This window comes from Coturnix japonica, chromosome 2 (genome assembly GCF_054131305.1).
Source record: "Coturnix japonica strain WE chromosome 2, WE-NBRP24, whole genome shotgun sequence".
NCBI lineage: Eukaryota > Metazoa > Chordata > Aves > Galliformes > Phasianidae > Coturnix > Coturnix japonica.
The window spans coordinates 498116-518377 of NC_140664.1; the positions used below are offsets into that span (position 1 = coordinate 498116).

The 20262-nt window shown below is 51.1% G+C and overlaps 1 protein-coding gene and 1 long non-coding RNA gene across 6 annotated transcripts; one reads left to right on the plus strand and one right to left on the minus strand.

The window, feature by feature from the left end:
* The first annotated feature begins 75 nt into the window (after positions 1–75).
* LOC146761653 (uncharacterized) lies at positions 76–3567 on the plus strand. The gene is made up of 2 exons (XR_014942358.1): positions 76–279; positions 3306–3567. It is a non-coding gene; the product is annotated as an uncharacterized LOC146761653 (long non-coding RNA).
* Positions 287–17148, minus strand: LOC107310620 (1-phosphatidylinositol 4,5-bisphosphate phosphodiesterase gamma-1-like). Of its 5 annotated transcripts, XR_014942356.1 has the most exons (34): positions 16837–17086; positions 16288–16694; positions 13108–13257; positions 12824–12917; positions 12660–12707; positions 11805–11889; positions 11636–11716; positions 11519–11553; positions 11212–11284; positions 11004–11105; positions 10799–10917; positions 10637–10722; positions 10062–10182; positions 9779–9947; positions 9403–9522; positions 9089–9196; positions 8758–8945; positions 8305–8505; positions 7834–7953; positions 7551–7734; positions 7136–7213; positions 6178–6281; positions 5895–5991; positions 5584–5650; positions 4972–4996; positions 4781–4885; positions 4352–4448; positions 4010–4234; positions 3642–3790; positions 3012–3126; positions 2566–2727; positions 2189–2277; positions 1906–2090; positions 287–1323 (listed from the first exon to the last, which is right to left on the minus strand). XR_014942356.1 is itself a non-coding variant. In XM_085536865.1 (33 exons), the coding sequence occupies exons 2-33, from the start codon at positions 16505–16507 to the stop codon at positions 1272–1274; spliced, it is 3888 nt and encodes a 1295-aa protein (XP_085392991.1). In that variant the 5' UTR covers positions 16508–16694; positions 16912–17148; the 3' UTR covers positions 287–1271. The 5 variants fall into 5 exon arrangements, 3 of the variants coding, with proteins under 3 accessions (XP_085392991.1, XP_085392990.1, XP_085392992.1); XR_014942357.1 differs by lacking the exon at positions 4972–4996; XM_085536865.1 differs by lacking the exon at positions 4972–4996 and having other exon boundaries at positions 4781–4944; positions 16912–17148.
* Between the last annotated feature and the right edge of the window lie 3114 nt (positions 17149–20262).

Genomic DNA, 20262 nt, shown 5'->3' on the forward strand with positions numbered 1-20262 from the left:
TAGAAAGCGGCGCTGGGGGTTGAGGTGTCCAATGAGGTGGAGAGGGAGGTGTTAGTCCCGCCCCCTTGTGTGTAATGGCGGTGTGGGTGAGGCCTATAGGCCTATTCCTGTTGCCATGGTTACCTTATCCCCATGGTTCCTTTATCCCCATGGTTACCTTACCCCCCTGGTTCCCTTAACCCCACAGCCGTGTTCCTTATATCCCCACTGCCCTCTGCCTTAGAATGGACATCAGCCGTGACCCCAGCGCCGGTGGAGGAGACGATGGATGGCGGCAAGGTATAAATATTGGCTAAATAGATTTATTTTCATACAAAGAATACACAGATACCCCCCCTCCCCCCCCTCCATAGGGGCACCCCGACCCCAATGTCTGTTCTCACCAAGGGAGGGCCCCACCATGACATTGGGACCTAAAGGGACATCGTGGGGGCGTCCCCATTCTTTGCATTTATTCTTTTTATTCTCCAATGAAATCCCCCATTGGAATTATGTTTGTTTAGGAAATGCCCCAAAAAAAGGAACTTTAACTCTGTCTCCATCTCCCTGGGTGAGTTTTGGGATATAACCTGTCCCCTCAATGCCTACATTGGGCGTCTCTTTGTTCTCTTGTTCTTGGGGACATCTCTGGATGTTTTGGGGTCACTTTGTGCCCTAATACTGTGCTGGCACAGAGCCCTCCCCACACCGTATGTACATGCCGGATAAAAGAAGAAAATACAGGTATTTATAATGGGGGTGAAACACCCCCCTGCCACCCCCAAACGTCCCCCATGTCCTTATCCTGGTTCCTATCTGTTCCCAGGAGGGAGGTGCCCTATCCTGGGCCAACCAGAGACTGGGAGAGCTCTTCTGTGCCTCAGTTTCCCCGTTGGTTGTTGGGTCGTGCCTCAGTTTCCCCATCGGTTGATGGTTTTGTCATCACCCCACCAAGGAGACATGGGATGAAGAGGAGCCACGCAGGCAGCAGCCACCCCACAGGGTGACATGGGGGGCATGGGATGACCCAAAGGCATCTTCCAACAGAGAAACATCACAGGCAGACCAACACAAAACCCCATTTTTCCTCAGATTTGTCACACACCGCTATCACCCAACCCCTGGGGACACAGCAGTGTCGGCATCCTACAGCACCTGGTGGCTTTGACAGTGTTGGAGGTTGATATTGGGAGCGGGGTCTGGATTTGGCCACCCCACCTCCTGCTGTCCCTTTACAGCGGGAAAGGAGGTGGTGGGGGACAGCAGGGGGGTCCGCCTCGAGCTTGTCCAGCTCAGCTGCGCTTGGTGACCATCTGCCGGTCCCTCTTCTTTTTCTCCATTAACCTGGGATGGAGCAGGGAGGTGGCTTTAGGGTCCCACCACTCCAATGGGCCCACCATTACAATGACGCCACCACCCCAATGGACCCGCCACCCCAGTGGATCCACCATCCCTATAAACTACCATCCCAATGGATCCACCATCCCAATGCATCCACCATCCCAATGGACCCACCATCCCAATGGACCCACAACCCCACTGGACCCACCATCCCAATGGACCCACTGTCCCAATGGACCCACCACCCCAATGGACCCACAATCCCAATGCATCCACCATCCCAATGAACTCACCACCCCAATGGATCCACCATCCCAATGCATCCACCATCCCAATGAACTCACCACCCCAATGGACCCACCATTCCAATGACACCACCACCCCAATGGACCCGCCACCCCAGTGGACCCACAACCCCACTGGACCCACCATCCCAATAGACCCACCACCCCAATGGACCCACCATCCCAGTGGTTCCACCATCCCAATAGACCCACCATCCCAATGGACCCACCGCGCTAATAGAACCACCACTCCAATGACACCACCCAAAGCTGAGTTACATGGTGAGAAATGGGAACTCACTTGCGGTTGCGGACCTCAGTGAGCTCCATCAGCCGCTCTTGGGCTGCTCGCAGCTCATCGAGGCGCTGCTGGTAACGTGAGTCGCAGTTGTTGGTGCGCTCATAGCTGGAGACCTGGCTGGAGAGTTCACTGGTACGGTCCCGCAGCTGCTGGATGGATGAGTAGAGGTTCTCCTCGTCTTCCTCCTGCTCCGACACAAAGGGATGAGGCTCATGGGGTGGATGGGGATTGCTTGACAAGGGAAATGAGGAATGGGTGTTTCCAACTTGCCTGTGATGCCTACCTTGGCATTGATGATCTCAATGTGGATGAGGAGTGCAGCCAGCTCCAGGTCCTCTGTGTAGCTGTTCTTCAGTGGCACCGACCGGTAGCCTGGACACAACACCAAGACATGAGCTCAGCACAACAGGGTCCCAGTCCCTCACCATGGTCATAGCTGAGTCCCCAAGTGGCTGATGATGATGATGATGATTGTGTTAAAGAAACATGTACGTGTGGTACTTGGGCACATTTTAGTGGATATTCTATGATGGTGTAGTGAACTGATGATTCTGTGAGTGGACATAGTGGGGATAGGTTGATGGTTGGACTTGGTGATCCTGGAGACCTTTTCCAACCTTAACAATTCTATGATTAATGGTGAGGATGGAGGGAGCATACCTGTTTTGAGACCCTTAATGGGGAAGGTGGCTTGGGCCAAGAAATTGGGGTCACTGAACATGTCCTCCTCATATACCACAAAGCGGAGGAAGGCAAACTCAGGGTTATTGATGTCGAAGACAAACTGCTTGAAGAGCCACACGGGGTTGAAACCATTGTCAGCTGTGGGGTGAAGTCAGAACAGGGTTAGACACATGGACAACACCAACACAGCACCACTGCTCCCCTGTTAATGGGAGATGCCTTTCCCCCTGCTCTTCCATGAAACCAGTCCTCATCACCCACATTTCAGCAGTCACAAACATGGGTTGATGGTTGGACTAGATGATCTTAGATATATTTTCAATCATATTCTACAATTCTATGACTTCAAGTGGAATCCCAGAAGGTTTCCCAATGACCCCACCTGTCCTCTTGGCATAGGAACTAGGTGGGAGGACCCTTACCAACAACATCAGTTTTGTTCTTGCTGTTGTCATACTCGGAGCCACACACCTCCACCTCCACAAAAGGGCACACGATGCTTCTCCCATTTTTGGGAAGGTGCCGAGCACCAAGAATCTGTGAGAGAAAGAGGAGGAGGAGAGTGAGGTCCAGCCATGTTGGCCCTGTGGTCAACAAAGGACTTTCTTGGACAGACCTACGGCTGGTTGGTTTGAGTCTGCCAAAATCTACATGACCATAATTAGCCACATCAGACCTTATTTGTGACCTTGGACTCATTTTAGCTGTTTCTGCAGAATGATCTGAAAAACTTTTGCTACATCCATGCCATAATGAAGAGCTGGTTGCCTACACACTAACACAACCCAGCTGGAACACCAAAATGACCCAAAGTTTGGGTCAACTTTATGCAACTGTGAGGTTTTCCCCTCAAAGTTCTGGAGTTCTTCCACAATCTGGAAAGATTATGCAAGAAGGAGCAACAGACTTAGCAGATCATAGAGCAATGAACTCCAAGAAGCAAATATGGGTATTAAACATTAGAAATTGACCCCAAAATTGGTTTGGAAGAACTGAACCCTCATCTCAATGATGACCACCTTGGAATGGACTTGCCATCCTTGCCCACTTGCCTGCAGCTGCACTGTGATGGGCTCCACAATCTTCAGGCTGTTCTTGTCGAAGGGGTCAAAGGTCTCATCCCTCATGATGTCGGGTTGTAGGACATAGCCACTGCGACCGCCGAGCATGAAGAGTGCCTGGTTCAGCTGCATCGGCTTGTCTATGGCCAGGGGACAAAGCAGGGTTCAGGGACCCTCCAGTGGCCCTGAGCAGAAGGTTCTGCCCTCACAACCACCCTTCTAAACCTCCCAACCCAACTTTACATGAGAATATCCCCATCAAGACAGGGACAAAGGTTGGAGAGCTCATCTAAACCACCTCCGGCCATAGGCAAAGCTACCAGGGGTGAGGATTTTGTCACCCTGGGCACGGGATTTACCGGGTGTCTGGAAGTTGAGGGCCACCAGCTGGCTGCCACAGATCCACATAGGCAGTGGGTCGTAGTTGGAGGAGTCCAGGCGCTGCCCTTTGGGGTAGATGCGGCTGAGCTGGCGTCGATTGTACTGCAAGAACTTCTTGCCCTTGCTACGATTGGCATACTTCTCTGCTTTGGTCTCCGGGAAGGAGGACATATCTCGGTAGCATGCTTTGTCTGTGCCAATCTCTGAAAGCACCAAGATGGCCATCAGTGGAAGACACGGGGGTTCTGTGGAAGCAACCAGTTCCCCCAAACCCCTTTCTTCCCCTCCTCATCCCATCACTACCCTTTTCCAACTCTTACTGTCTTCATCGAATGGCACGGGGCGGCAATACACAACCAGCTCGGAGAGCTCCAGAGCGATCTTCTTCCTCCGCTCCATAATCTTCCCCTCTTGCATCTGCAGAAGGGAAAATGGAATCTGAGACTCTTCCATTGATGGGGATGCTCTGTAAACTACTGTCCAGTCACTGTGGGATGGGACATGAACCAACATTCACTGAAATGGCTCAACTGTCCACTATTGTCCATCCACCAAAATCCATTGACGGTGATGATGCATCAACCACAGTCCATCCACTGTGGGATGAAGCATCACCATCCAATGCTGGGGACGATCTGTCCCCTGGTGTCAATCCATCATGAAATGAGACATTAATCACCACCCATTCCATTACATCTCCTGGAGATGAGGATGACCACCACCACCTGCTGTACCCCAGTGCCTCTCACCCTGGCATCGGCGTTCTGCGTGGCCTCCCTGATCTTGGCCACCCACTCGCTGAGCTCCTCCTGTGTGTCAGCGGCCACGTCCAGTGATTGGGCTGCGTGGGACATCTGCTGGGAATGGATGGTGAAGACAAATGGTTTGGAGCTCCTCCCGTCTTTGGAGATAACTATAAGGACATCAGAGGGGGCTTTACTCGAAGACATTCCCAATGGATGGCTCTGTGGAGCAAACGAAACCTCATCGGTCCTGCTCCTGGGTCCCTACCTGCCCTCCCCAACATCCCCCAGGTTCCTCCTCCTTTGAGAGGAGTCCCAAATATTGCAAATTGTCAAAAAACACTGTGGGAGAGTTGAACCCAAATGCCTGCTAAACTGTGGTCAATCCCCCAAAAAACACTGGAAGTGAAAGCAACAACCACGATTAACTACAATTAATAGTTTCACCTTTACAGACCGCTGAATCCCTCTAAATGCTTTCAACATCAGCCAAATGACCCCAAATTCTGTTGCACTAAGTGACATGGGATGGGTTGATGGTTGGATTGGATGATCTTATCAGTCTTTCCAACCTTAATGATTCTTGGAGTCAATGAATTCAGCCCCAAATTGCCCCCAACACATCATGCCAAGTAAGAGGCCCTTCCCTCTCCCCATCTGGACATTTTTGCCATACCAGAATTGCCAGCACCTGTCAATGAGTCATTTTCCCCATGTTTATGGCAAGTTTGGAGAGCCTCAGCTTATGGTGCTGAGCTCTAGCTTGGGGCACGTATCATCCCCGTTGGGGACGTAGTGGTGACACTCACCTACGTGGCAAGATGGCACATCGATGAAGCCCTTCAAGAAGTTCCCGAGGGGGCTGTTTTCCGATGACTGCAAGAGAGTAAAAAGGAAGGACTGGTGAAGGGCAGCCCAACCTCCATCCAACCCTCCATCCAGCCCTCCGAATCAGTCAATTCCAAGCAAAAGCCAAGAAAAGAAAAATGCTTTAGGCAAATTCTATTCCATGGGACATCCCAGAGCCTCCAGATAAGGGTTTGAGTTGGTTTGGTGCTGGGAGCATCTCAGGTGGTCTTAGTGAATGGGCAAAAGGAGATAACAGACACAGCACACTCACAGCCTCATCCTGCTCCTGTGCCTGAGTGCTGACGATTTCCTCCACGTAGTTGGCTGGGAACCACAGCTGTTTCTTGCCCCCATAGTCCCCCCGCCACCTGCAAGGGGTGAGAGGATCAAGGCAAGAGGACCAATTGGAGGGGTATACGGGGTGTTAATGCTGCATGCAATGTCAAGGAGCAGTCGGAGAAGGAAGGGGGGGACAGAAAAGGAGGTCGTTAAAAAAGACCACAGGAAGATCCCTGTCCATGGCAATGCTGCTCAGGGCACCAGACCACTCTTACCAGCCACCATCTTGCTTGTCAACATTGTGGATGATGGCTTGCTTGCAGAATGACAGCTCGTCCTCCCGCTGAGCTTTGTAGTCATAAAGAGCCTTCACTGTGCACTGAATCAACAAAGAGAGGGATGCACGTGTTACCACCAAGCTGGGATGCCCAGCTGATGTCCTGGATGCTTCACCCCCCAAATCATGTCCACACAGAAAGTGAGACATGTTAGAAGGGACACGAGGGCTATAGGTGCCTTTGGTCCCACACAACCAGCATATTCCTATCCTGGGTTTCCTGCTGTGGAAGAAAGCTCCCAACCACTTTATGTCACTGGATGTGTTCATTAAACGTGGAGATGCGGCACCTAGAGACATGTTTTAATGGGGTAGTGAGCAAGGTGGTGATGAGTTGGGGTTGGGCTTGATGATCTCAGAGATGAATGATTCTATCATTCTCCTTTGATATTATTACATTCCCTGAATAAAAAACCTTCAAGTTAGTTCTTCCCATGTCTGATATTAGTCTAAGAGCTGCTTTGCTTGCAAACGACTTTTAAAGCACAGCCATTCTGTAGGGCCACAGGGAAGGGAACTCGAGCCTCCTCCAGGGTCAGCTCTGAGGCCAGCCTGGATCTAAAAGCATCCAAGGATGGAAACTGTGCCATCTGTGAAATAACACTAAACTTAATCTTTTGGGGGTTCTCCCCAGTGCAAATGTTTCCTTGCTGTTGTGGCAAACGTCTGCTGGGTCTTTGCTCCAGATCAATCTCACATCTACTGTGGTGATGCTGTTTGTGGAGCTCAGGCTGGTCCTCAAGTGATGAGGAAATTAAAAGGTTCCCACAAGCTCCAGTACTGCTTAAGGGTCAGAGAAACAGATTCCATGGTCCATGGTGGGAACCATCCAGGAGCCTCAGCAAGGAAAATCACTAAGTCCCATCACCCTGCATCTAACCAGTTCAGCCTCTTACCCTGGCCATGGGCATCTTGTTGGCCTCCACATAGAAATGGGGTGTCCGCACCTCATACAGAGCCCCATAATCCAGCTCCTGCAAGGACAGACATCAAGAGGTCATCTGGTTAAGGGCATGGATTATGTAGAATCATGGGGGAAAATGGGCTATTACATGTGGGCCAGAGAAGTATGATGGGGAGCCAATATCCCTTTACAGCTAATTGGAGGGGACTTGTGGATAGCAAAAACGTTATAACCATAGCCGGTGGTGGTGGTTTGAGTTGGACTTTGGGCAAATCTCCTTTGCTGTGCAGGAGACTGGAGAAGATCTTCCAACCACAAGAAATATTGGGATGGAGTTCGATTGCCCACGGCACATAACTACTTTATCCCCACTGTCTCCAACTGTTCCCACCACTGGGAGCACTCACAGTAGTGCCCATCTTCTCCAGGGTCTCCTCATTGATGGGGTAGCGCAGCTTCATCTTACGGTACAGCGGATGCTTCTCATAGTAGCTGACAAGGTCCACCAGGCTCTCAAACTCAGCTGAGCTGCCCAGCATAAAGAGTCGTCCCTCCTGCTGGATGCGGCAGTGCTTGATCTTCCCCTCCGCCCTGAGGCCAAGAGAGCAAACAGTGATGTCCCCAACTTCTAGAGTGGAACCACAGGGCCACACCTGGCCAGCCTGGGAGTGCTGGGCTGGCCACACTCACCGGAATGAAATGGCATAGGAATTGGGTTCACTCCGTTTTCGCACCAGGAAGGCTCCATCCCGAGGGACTCGCATCAGCATGTGCTCAGCCTGCAAGCGTGTCAGGCTGGCATGATACCACCTGGATAGGCACAGCAAGGAAGCAGTGGGCTGGCAAACCCCAAATCTGACACCAGCTGCACTGGAGTTAACAAGGGAAAGGGTGAGGATGGTCAACCCAAGGGTTGGATGAGTTGTGGAAGAGGATGGTGGACACAAGGATGGGCCGAGCAATGGGAGAAGATGGTGAACCTAAGGGTGAGACAAATGATGGAAGAAGATGGTGGACCCAAAAGTGAGACAAGAAATGGAAGAGGATGGTGGACACAAGAGTAGGACAAACAATGGAAGAGGATGATGCACACAAGAGCGGAACAAGTGAAGGAAGAGGGTGGGGGACCCAAGGTAGCAGGGGGCTGGGTTTCACCCTCACTCTTTGCTCTCATGGGCATTGGGCTGGGGCACGGGGTCAGTGAGGCGCATCTCAAACTCGTTGCAGCGGAGTGGCACCTCACGGTAGTGGCAGATGAGACTGTAGAGGCTGTCGAAGACCAGGTTGTCTGTCAGGTAGAACTTGGTGGAACCAGCCTCCTGTCGTGAGTGGATCCTGCAGTGCTGCACACGATTTGATCTCCTGCCATAAAGGAACAAGGTGGGAGTGAGTCAGTCCAGACCCATGACCATACCATGCCATGCTTGAGGATGGTCTGGGTTAGGGTACCACAATGCTCAGAAAGATAGCATTTTCCCTCAGAACACCATTTCTGCCTCCAAACTGGGGATTTACTGGAGGCAGCCACCAGATGCTTGGTGTGTTGCCTAGACCAGCTTGGGAAAGACGTGATCCTGCCATACACCCCAATGGAGTTTGAATTGGGGCTCCTACCAGAAGGACAGGGTGTAGTCACCCACGAAGGTCTCGCTTTCGCGCACCAGGAAGGTGCCATCCTTGCCTCCTGTCTCAGTGCAGTATTCGTGCAGCAGCTTCTCAGCGATCTGCCGCCCATCACGGCCACCTCCCAGCTTCCCATGGAACCACTTCTCCGTGAAGTGCAGCTCGTTGTTGTTGAACTCCTATGAGTTCAGACAGAGACCAGACACACTTCAGTCTTAGTGCTCCCATAAGCAGTTATTGCTGATCTTCTCCCTTTCCTCATGCTGACTCCCAGTGTCCCCGAATTCCCCCAGCCCATGGCTACATCCTAACCCACACACACCTCTTTTTGCTCCACCTCCTCTTCATCTTCATTGAACTGGTAGCGTGATGTCTCCTCTGAGTAGTAGATCTTGTTGCTTGTCAGTACAAAATAATGCGGGCTCCAGGTCTGAGAGGGAGAAATAGCATTACCAGGGCAGGGAGGATGGAGGCAAAGAGGGATGGGACTTTGAGACCCCTGTTTCTTCCCTGCATCCCCCATGGCATTACTATGGTGCCTCATGCCCAACCCAAGCTCGGTCTCTCCCCTCCCAGGACAGCCCCATCTGACACATTCTGCTCTGCCCCCAGCTATCATTGCATGGAAATTCTTACATGGTCAATAGGGTCTTCGAGGTAGAGGATGCCATTCTTGATGGAGTTGCTGATGTCATTCTCTGAATAACTGGCGGTGGAGACCTCCTCATATAGGTTCCCTTCAACCAGCTTCTTGTGCTGAGGACAGACCAGGAATGGGAACTCAGCAGCTCATCATGCTGAGCTCCCACCCCTAATTCACAGGTCCACCATCACCACCACCACCCATTTCCAGTAGATCTCTTCTTGCACAGAACGTTGACATCCTACTGCTTGAGCATGGAAACAGAATTGCTTCTAAATCCCAAAATTTGAAGGAATCATCTTCCCTCCCAGCCCTATGCAGTTTTTGTCCCTTCTGCAAAGAGCTTTGGGTTAGTGCCTGGCCCCACACCTTGATTAGGATCTTCTTCTTGAGTTGGGTGGGTGAGGGCAGCTCATCAGCGTTGATGTCAACTGGCTTGGTGAGCAGCATGTCCCCAAAGACCTTCTTGAAGTGGGAGGCCATGTTCCTCTGCTGGACAATGCTGCAGTGGTCTTCAATGGAGAGTATGATGGGGAACCTGGAGGAAGCAGGTGAGAAAAGTGCCTTGGGATGAAGATGAAGAAAAGGGGAATTTGAGCAGCAGTTGCTTGCCCAGCCCAGAATTGGGGTGCTTTGGTGGGGCAAGACTTACTCGGATGTGACAAATGCGTGCTCCTTGATGGTATGCAAGACGTCCAGGAATTTAATCTTGGAGGTGAGTGTGTGACCATGGTAGATGATGGGGAGATCATCTGGACCATCCCAGCAGTCCACTAAATTAGGAGACAATTGGATTAACACATGCTGCTCACCAACTGTGCACCAGAACAACATTGGATATTAAGGAAGACTTCCAGAAGAATGGTCAAATGTTGGAACGGTCTGCCCAGGGAGGTGATGGAGTCACCATTCCCAGAGGTGTGCAAGAAATGTGGAGATATGGCAATGAGGGACATGGTTTAGCGTGCATGATGGGGATGGGTTGGGATTGGACTGTAAGATCTTGGAGGTCTTTTCCAACCTTTATGATTTTGGCATGGTATAATGGATTGATGGTTGGACTTGATGACCTTGGAGATCTTTTCCAACCATAATGATTCCATGATTCTAATCCCCTCCCCCCTTTCCCATGGAATGAGTACAGGGGATGGTTCATCTTGTGCAACGTGAAGTGCTGGGGAAGCTCAGCATCACTGCAGTGCGCCATGGAGTATGGGGTGGACTCACACTCAATGCAGCGGCAGCCCATGCGCAGGCAGCGGGCATATGCCTCCAGGGAGGACTCACTGGAGAACTGGTCTCCTGTCAGGTACCTGCAGAGATATAAGAGGGGATGCTTGTGAAGGGATTCTCATACGGATCACTGAGGTGAGCCCACCTTGTCCTTACGTGTTGTGGGAAGAGGAGATCCAGTATTGGGACAAAGGGTGGTTCATCTCCTCAGGCACCACACGCTCATACTTGGCATCCATCACCATGTTCTCCTTGGAGAAGAGGTACGTGAGGAACTGGGGGTGGGAGGAAGCAGAGAGGTCAGTGTTCAATGGGATGGAGAGATCAACGGGAGGGGTCAATGCTGTATGGGTTCACTCACCTCATCCAGTTGGAAGGAGGGTTCTGCTGCATCAATGGAGCCATCTTTGAGGTAGGAACACATGTAGTCCCGCACCATGCCCACATCACTGGCCCATGGTTCCTGGGGTGCAAATACAGCTGCTTTTATGGGTTGCAGGAGCTGGGAAGGGTTGTCCCATGGGATTCAACAGGGCTGGGACCAAGAGGGCTCTCAAAGGACAACCAACCTTTTGGTCGTGCAGAAGGAACTTCTGGAAGTCATAGAGGGACACCTGGCACAACTCAGGGCGGTCCACGTTCCTGGAGCACATCAGCAAGAGGTGTTAGAATGGTGTTCCCATTCTAATTTGCATCCCTGTTGCATCCCTGCTCTCATTTCTTCTCCCATCCCAATTTGCATCCGCACTCACATTTCTGCTCACATTTCCACTTCTATCTCCATTTGTATCCCTGTTCCCATCCCAATTTGTAACCCCACTCCATCCCTGCTCAGATCCCTGCTGGATGGGAGTCTGTGAGGCTCCTGGAACTCACCTCAGAGGGAAGGAGAGCTCCAGCTGCTCAATGACCTGCAAGGCAAAGGGAGGGATGGACTGAGCTGGTTGGGGGACATGCAGTGATGAGCTGGAGTGGATAGATCATGGCTCTTACCGACTTCTGCGCATCAAACATCAGGTTTTTGTAGAACTGGATAAAGTGGGAGAAGGTCATCTCATTCCTGGCTTCCACCTCCTGTGAAATGGGTGGTGTGAGAGTGGGACTGGTGCAGAGACATTGGATAGGGGTTGAAGTCCCATTCCCCACAAAGCCAGGGACTTACCACGAGTTTGTCCCGCAGGAACCTCATGTTGGGCACTCGGTAGTTCACCTGGGGCAACATGGCCTTCAGATCCTTCACTGTAATGCTGCAAGACAGAAAGATGGTGACAGGGAAGCAACCAGACCCTACATGGCATGGATCCCCTGGACACACTAGAGGGCTCTGGTGTGATTATAGGACTGCGTAGTAGGGGGTCAGGGAAAAAGGGTGTAGTTGGGCATGTGTCCCATCCAGAAACTATAAGTAGCCCCATCCTCGTCCAGTGACCATCCTCATTCTCATCCTCCTCCTTGTCCTCGTTCTCATCCTCATCCCATCCCCATCCCTGTCTTCATCCCAACCCCATCCTCTTCCTCATCCCATCCCCATCTCCATCCCCATTCCCACCTCCATCCTCAACCCACCTCCATCCTCATCCCACTCCCATCCTCATCCCACCCTCACGCCAACCACATTTAAGTCCAAATTCCTTTGTTTGGATTTTTTTACTGTATCAAGAAGATGCGTATGGGTTGCACTAATGGGCCACCCTCTCCCAGTGTTGCAGTTGGAATGGGGATATTCAAGCTCCCATAGACCTACATGGACTGTGCTCCAGTCTCTGGTTTTAGGTACCTCTGAACACCCCAGATAAACCACTACTGCCTTGTCCCACACCATTGCTCTTAGACACCAGATCTAGGGTGAATGTGACCCAGTTAATGGCCACCAAAGCTAGTTGACTTTCAGGGTTAGACAAAAGATTTCAGCTATTTCCCCTCTGTAATACACTCTGGAAGAGGGGTGGGTGGGTTTTGGCTGTTGCATGCTCAGACCACTGACCCCTATTCCCTGTAGGACCATGCTGGTTCTCACCTGCCTTCCCTCGACCGATCCATCCCATCAAACTGTTTCCGGAGCCACCTGGGAGGAAGGGATGGACAAACAGACAGTGCTCAGCCTTGGGGACCAAACTCATGGTTCATCCTTTCAGACCACTAAATGAGGACCATGAAATGGGATTGACCATTCCCCCTCACCTCTCAATCTGTAGCGGGGTCTGGGCTTTCTGGGTGTCTGCCACCAACCAGTTGAGACCTGTGATCCACAGGTTGATGTCTTCCTCACAGAAAGCTAGAGGAAAAAGAGGAAGTTCACAGAATCACAGAATTATCAAGGTTGGAAAAGACCTACAATATCATCTAGTCAAACCATCACCGATACTTCTCAGCTAAATCATATTCCTCAACACAACAGTTGGTGAAGGATGGAGGAGATGGAATGCTAAGGATGGATAGAAGGGGTGAGGTGGGAGCTCACACACCAGCCACGCTGAGTGTCCGCAGCCTGAAGTCCATCCCATAGAGGATGATGAAGCACATGGTGAAGTCGAGCTTGCGAGCATCCTCGGGGTAACGCTCAAAGTCCCTTGAGTTCTTCCCCAGGCGGATCTCCTTGATCTCCCGAATGTCAACTGCAGAAAAAGAAGGACACTGGACTGTCCCATGTCACCCTGACACCACAGAGCCACTTGTAGGGCTTGGAGAGGGTGCAGGAGGTGGGACTGCATGGAGACCATGGAGCTTCATCCCCAAAATGGGACATCCCATTGGGCTGTGATGGTTATTATGGTCATGTGTCCCTCAAAGGTGACATGTCACTGTTAGCGGGTTGGCATGTCCTTCATGGATCTCTGTCCCCAACATGAGGCAGGTGTGCCCTCATGATGCTGCCCAACAATTTCCCATCCCTCTCAGTACCTGCATCTCAGCCTTTCAATCCCTACAACCACCTTCTCCTCTCTGAGAAAAACTTGGGACAGGCTGAGCTCATCTTTTAATAGAACACGTTTGTCCAAAGGTGGCAATTTGCAGCCCAGACCGCAGGGCGTTTCTTTCCTGCTGTGCTGCTCTCTCATTATCTCGCTATATAAAGCCCAACTGGTGGTGGGAGGGTTGGGTTTCCGGACCGCAGTCTTCCTCGCTGCTACATCACCAGTGGAGATTTCCATCCACTGGTTTTTATAAAGAGGACAGCAGGAGTAGAGTAATAATATCACAGTATTAATGGCTACGCTACAAAACAGAGCCTTCAGCACCGGAAAAGGGTTTTGTATGGCCAAGGGTGGCCGGACACCACACAGGGTCATTGTCCTGCAGGAAATGGGTCATTTCCCGGAGAATTTCCAGCCTGGCCCCTGCAGCGTTTCCTACATGGCTATGGGGATGGGTGCAGGGTAATGGAGCAAAGAAAAAGTGGAATGTATGGATAAGGGATAAGGGATGACGAGGAATGGGGTTGATTCAGTGAGAAAGAGGTGGGGAATGTTTTTTTTCTTGGTGGAAAGGGCTCTGGAAAACACTGGTGTCTTTATGCAGCCTTCCTTTGGATGGATGAGAGCCAACTTGGGCGGATCAGGGAGGGATGTGGGCACTCGGCTGCAAAGAGGTGCTCAATTGGTGTCTGCACCCGTATGTTTGATTTTGGACAAGGAAAGCAGGCTGCTTTCCATGTTTTGTAGACCCTGAGTGCAAACAGGAGTATATTTGGGGCTGTTTTATAGGATAGGAACAGGAGGCACTTCCTCAACCCTACCCATTGCAGTGCACTGCAGAAGGGAGAGATGCTGGTGGCTATTGTGGCTCCGCTGATGGTTGCCAACGCAGCCACGATCCAGGCTTGGACCCAGGAGAGGGAGCATGCAGCACAATGCAAAGTGCTGGCGGCTTCCTGGAAACCACATCTGCAGCGGATTTGCAGAGATCATGGCAGAAGTATGTCTCCAAACTCCTCCCTGCATTGTCTCCGGGGTCCTGGTGATTAAAACATGCTGGGAGCCAGATCCAACTGCGAAAATCCCTTTTCTCTTCTCATGCAAAGCAAGCAGCACTGATACAAAGAAGGATTTAAGTATAGGAGCAGTGTGGTTGGGAGTGGATGGAGGATTCTGCCTGAAAGCTTTTAGAGGCTGGGAGTTTCCTGAGTGCATTAAGAGGAAAGCAAAGAAAGGCTCCAAGAGGGAATTGCAGAGCTGGGAAATGCTGCTGACCAAGTGGCGTCCCCTTGGTCCTTACTTTGGGTGGGATGTGGGGCAGTCCAGACCTCCTGCAAGGGACTACCCTATGTTATTGTGAAGCTGAAATAATTTTGCCTAGGCCAGCAGCGTTAATCCCCACCCTATTTCCAATTGTAGGGATGGAGACATAGAGGGATGTAGTGAGTGTTAATTAACCATCATCATAGCAAACCATACTGTAAAACCATCCCTCCAAAATGTTTTTGGGTTGGCAGGGGCTGGAAACTACCTGGTTACCTGGAGGTAAATTTTGGAGGCAACACAGGATGACATCGTAGCTCCTAATCTTGGCACTGTAGTGTTCTGGGGTACCCTATCTGCATGGACACATGTCCAAGCAGCAGCTTAATGAAGCATGTAATTAACCTGAAGGGCATGGGGCATCTCCAGCAGAGCTGGGATCCCTGTACTGCCCTCTAATAGAGACATCAGCACTGTTGGGTATCTTGCTAATCCCTTCTCAAGCTGAGAAGAGGATTTGGAATGGTCCAGGCAGGCGTGAGGTTGGCCAGAGGCTGGGAGCGAGATCCTGGAGCTCCCCTAAAATCCCAGCAAGCAGGAGGACATATGAGTACAGAATGGGGATGGGTCATTGGTAAAAATGCTCCAGGATTGGGGAAACTGAGGCAGGAGATCAGAGTTGATGGGAAAATAGTGTTGAGATGCTGATCTGGCCCTGTGCAATCTCCAAAATAAAAAACAAGGAGCAGGAAATGCGTTATTTCCTCAAGCAGAGAACAAGCTTTTCCCTGCAAAGGCCATGGGGAAAACAACCCACTGGGGACACTGGCCAGTCCTCTATCCCCTGTGGCTCCCTGTGCATGGAAGCAACCCACTATTGCCAGGTATCCCACTGCAGGAGATCACCCCAGTGTGGTAGAAGATCCTAATGTGGCAGGACATTAGGTGTAGTAAAACATCCCACTATTGTCAGCTATACCAGTGTGATAGAACATCTTATCACGGCCATCCCACCATAGCTGAGCATCTCAGTGTGGTAGTACATCCCACCTCGGTAGAACATCCCACCATTGCCAGACATCCCACTGCAAATCACCCCGGTGTGGTAGGCCATCCCACCACTGTCATGCATCCTAATGTGGTAGACTATCCCACCACAGCCAGGAATCCCACTGCAGGAGATCATCATCTCATCACAGCCAGGCATCCCACCATAGCTGAGCATCACAGTGTGATAGGACATCCCACCTTGGTAGAACATCCCACCATTGCCAGACATCCCGATGTGGTAGGATATCCCACCATTGTAGAACATCCCACCATTGTAGAGCATCCCAGCATTGTAAATCATCCCATCATAGTAGAACATCCCACCATTGCAGAGCATCCCACCATTGTAGAACATCCCACCACTGTAGAGCATCCCAGCATAGCCAGACAACCCACCAATGTGGCCCCAATACTCACTGTCTCCCTCCACCTTCTCGGGTGTCCGACTCCAGATAATCTGTCGTGTCTCCAGCTTCACCTGGAATGTCCTTCGTTCTGGCCTCTGTGATTTCTTCTGGTAGAACAAAGTGAGGACGGTGCCCATCTCCAAGCAGCGGAGGATCCTTCCAATGTCCCCTGCCTCCATCCTGCCGTCCTCCAAGAAGCCATTGACGCTGTTGAGCCTGGACACGGACATCTTCAATGCGCGGCCATCGCCCGCCGGAGCCGCAGAGCCGGGGTTGTCTCATGCATGAAGGGAGGAATCCAAAGGAGAGCAATGAATCCAAATCCTCTGCAGGGATTTTCTCCGAGCAATGGGAGAATCCGACTCCGACGTTCGCATCCAGCGGTGTTGGGGGAAGATGGGTGATGAAGCTTTAGAGCTGGAGGGATAAAAACCATCCGGTCACCGCGAGCCTTTAAGGTTGGGGATACCTTGAGTGAAAAAAATACAAAGAAAAAATCCCCCAAAAAAGCAAATTCACCCCACCCCCCTCCCCCCTCCAAAAAAAAAGGCAAAGTCACCCCAAAAGCAGCCAAGCGGAGCAAATCGATCCCCGGCCTCCGTGCAAAGCGGAATAGGGCAGCAGGGTGCCCAACCTGGGGGGTGTGGGGTCGGTGCGATGGGATGAGGTTGGTGGTGGTGGGGGTGGTGGGGAGGGGTGGGGAAGGGGAGGTTGAGGGGGGGGGTTTAAGGAGGCGGCTGCCTGCTGTCCCCTCTGTCTCTCCGCTCTCTCCTTAATTTCGGGCTGATGAAATGGACGCCCAGAGGAAACTGCAATCACACATGGCCGGAAAGAGATCAGAAAGGAATTTAAAAAAAAAAAAAAAAAAAAAGCAGGATCTTGGAGAAAGGGGGAAAAAAAAAATAAAAATCACAGCGACGGAAGAGGCGGACGGAGGGTGACATCTAGAGGAAGCCGAAACAACGATGGGCAATGGGGGTGTCTCCAGCCCTTTACCAATAGGGGGGGGGGGGTGGGGGTTATTCCAAGGATGGGGTGGGGGGATGGGAGGCTGTAGACATTCCTGCCCTGTGTGGGGTGAAATGATAAAAAAGGAGGAAAAATAGAAGAAGAAAATGGCTGTTTGGGGTTTAGCTCCTGGCTGTCTGCGCTACTGAGCCTGGACTGAACTCAGCTGACAGCAGGGCAAGCTATAGGGCTCAGAAGCTGTGGGGCTAAGGAGCTATGGGGCTCAGGAGCTACAGGGCTAAGGAGCTATGGGGCTGAGGAGCTATGGGGCTCAGGAGCTATGGGGCTCAGGAGCTATGGGGCTAAGGAGCTATGGGGCTAAAAAGCTATAGGGCTCAGGAGCTATGGGGCTAAGGAGCTATGGGACTAAGGAGCTATGGGGCTGAGGAGCTATGGGGCTGAGGAGCTATGGGGCTGAGGAGGGAGCAGGGGGTTACTGCAGGGATTTGGGGATGCAGGGTTTCAGGGTGAGCTTTTTCCCATCTCCATGCTTTGGATCTGAGGGGTTGCCGTGGGATTTGCACCCAAATGGGACAGTGCAGCACTGGGGATCTATGCTGGAGCACCCAGAGGGGCTGGTGTTGGGCTCAGGCATCTCAGGGTCCTGGTGATGGGTGCTCGGTCTCCAGAAGGTCCCAGTGATGGAGGCCCCAGGCATTTCAGGGCCATGGTGATGGATGCTCAGGTACACAAGGGTCTCATTAATGGAGACTTGGGCATGTCAGGATCCTGATAATTGAGGCTTAGGAACCTCAGTGTCCTGGTGAGAGGGGCTCAGACACCTCAAGGCCATGGTGGTGGAAGCTCAGACACCAGTAAATCCTAGTGATGGAGATTGAGCAACCTCAGGGTCCCAGTGACCGAGGCTCAGGCACCCAGGGATCCTGTGGTTGGGGTACAAGAACCTCAGGGATCTGCTGATGGAAGCTTAGGTATCTCTGGATCCTGGTGATAGAGGCTTGGGAACCTCAGGGCCATGGTTGTGGAGGCTCAGGCTCTGAAAGATTCCAAATCTGGGGGCTCAGGCTTATCAGCATCATGGTGATAAATGCTCAGGTACTCAAGGGTTCCCACGATGAAGACTCAGGAGCCCAGGAATCCTGTGGTTGAGGCTCAGGAGTCTCAAGGTCCCAGTGATGGAGGCTCATGTACCCAAGGGTGCCAAAGGTGGATGGATGCTCAGGAACCTCATAATCCTGGTAAAAGAGGCTTAGCACAGCATGATCAACCACCAGCCCTGGTGGGAGATAAGACACAGAAGCTGCTGTGAACACAGAACCTGTGGAGGCTATTTCAGACCTCATTAAAGCCATTAAACAAAGAACCCACTTGGTGCGATTGATGCCTCTGTCTGAACACCACGACATCCTCATTCCTATCCCAGTGGTTGCCAGGATCCTCATGGTTTGCAGCTCCACTCCTGGTTTATGGGAGTCATTAATATCTCCCCAGCTCTTAAGGGTGCAGGTAGAGATCTCTACCTTTGTGCTTGGCAGTCTACACTTTTCCTTGAAGAATTAAGGAATTTGGGTAAAGATGAGATCCTGATGGTTATTTTTTGTTTTTGTTTTTTAATTCATTTTTTTTTTTCTTTATCCATGAATCAACTTCTGTTTTCAGCCCTTTTCTGGAGCAGAATGAGCTTTTGTTTAAAGCAATGAGCTGCAGAGATGTTGGCTTCTTGTGTTTATGTTTTCCATTTCCAGGCAAATCCCATCTCGGAGCCCCTTGAGCTCAGGTCTGGGAACTGAACATCCCAACCACAGTGAACAGAGGATCAGAATAGAAGATTGCTTTTACACAGGGGATTTTGCAGCATGAGTTTGGCTTCTGATGTCCATCCAAAGCATGCAGGCAGAGAAGGAATGCTCTGTTTTCAGTCTGCAATGGAGTCACTGTTTTAATTTTAGCTCCTCCAGAGCAAAGATATAACCAAGCTGCTACTAAAGCAAAGCACCTTATGGGGGCTGGAAGAGGGAGAAGGACTGAACCCCCCATCCAGAAGTGTGTGGGTACCAGGACTCAGGGGCACCTGTAAAACAGGTAAAGCTGAGCACCCCAAATCTGTGCTTGCAGGTTTCTGTTTATTGGGGATGGTTTGCTGCTCCTCTCTTTGGTCATATTGTGAAACTCCAGAGCCTCATTGCGCTGAAAGGTTTTGCAAATGTTTTTAGCCGTGAGCCTTTGAGCTGCAGGTCGTGCAATGGAAATGTTGCAATGGATCTTTGCAGGCAGTGTTGCAGTGGCGTTGGCATGGGACTGAGAAATGTGGAGCAGAAAGTAAAGGTGATCCAATGTGTTTGTAAAGGGGACGGTGGGGACAAGAGGGCACCATTTGGCCTTGCATTGCCATAGCCAGGAGATGGAATGGAGCCATTCAATCCCTGCCCAAACCATTCTTATTTCAGCAGGTAAAAGTGGAGGACAGAAATAAACCTGTTGGCAAAGAGCTGGGAATGGCAGCAATGATTATTGCTCTCATTTCTCCCCTTCTACAAATTCATGTATTTAGGTCTGTGTGTGTGTGTGCCAGCAGCGAGACTGCAGGCAAGAAAAAGGGCAGAAAAATAGACATCATAGCAGAAAACTGTTGCCCACTTGATAAATGAAGGTGGCTTTTCCTTTAGGATTGTGCAGCAGTTTCTTTTCCTGTTGCTGACATTTTCCTCTCTGGTTTCCATCTAACCCAGGAGACATCTCCTTCCCTAGAGCTCCTAGTCGTGCTATTATCAGCAAAAATAGGATTTGAGAGTTTGCTTGCCCTTGGGAAGGAGATTTCTTTTTTGCAAAAGTTAGAATAGCAAAAACTTTTCTTTTTGGAGAAGAAGCAACTTTCTTCAGTGATAAATAGCTGCTGAGCTCCTGCAGAGCAAGGCTGGGGGCTGTAGGATGCAGGATGCGACCCCTGGGATCCTAAGCTCAGCCCTTTGGGCTTTTAGGAGGATTAGCAGTGCTTCTTTGGTTTTGAGCTTGGATT

Bases quoted from the DNA above. Each gene is read 5' to 3' on its own strand.
- LOC107310620 (XM_085536865.1), bottom strand. From the start codon at position 16,507: ATGTCCGTGTCCAGGCTCAACAGCGTCAATGGCTTCTTGGAGGACGGC. The intron at 5,992-6,177 runs GTAAGAGTGGTC...CACCCCTTGCAG, and splicing joins GACAAGCAAGATGGTGGCTG to GTGGCGGGGGGACTATGGGG. The intron at 3,127-3,641 runs GCAAGTGGGCAA...TTTCTCTCACAG, and splicing joins CCATCACAGTGCAGCTGCAG to ATTCTTGGTGCTCGGCACCT.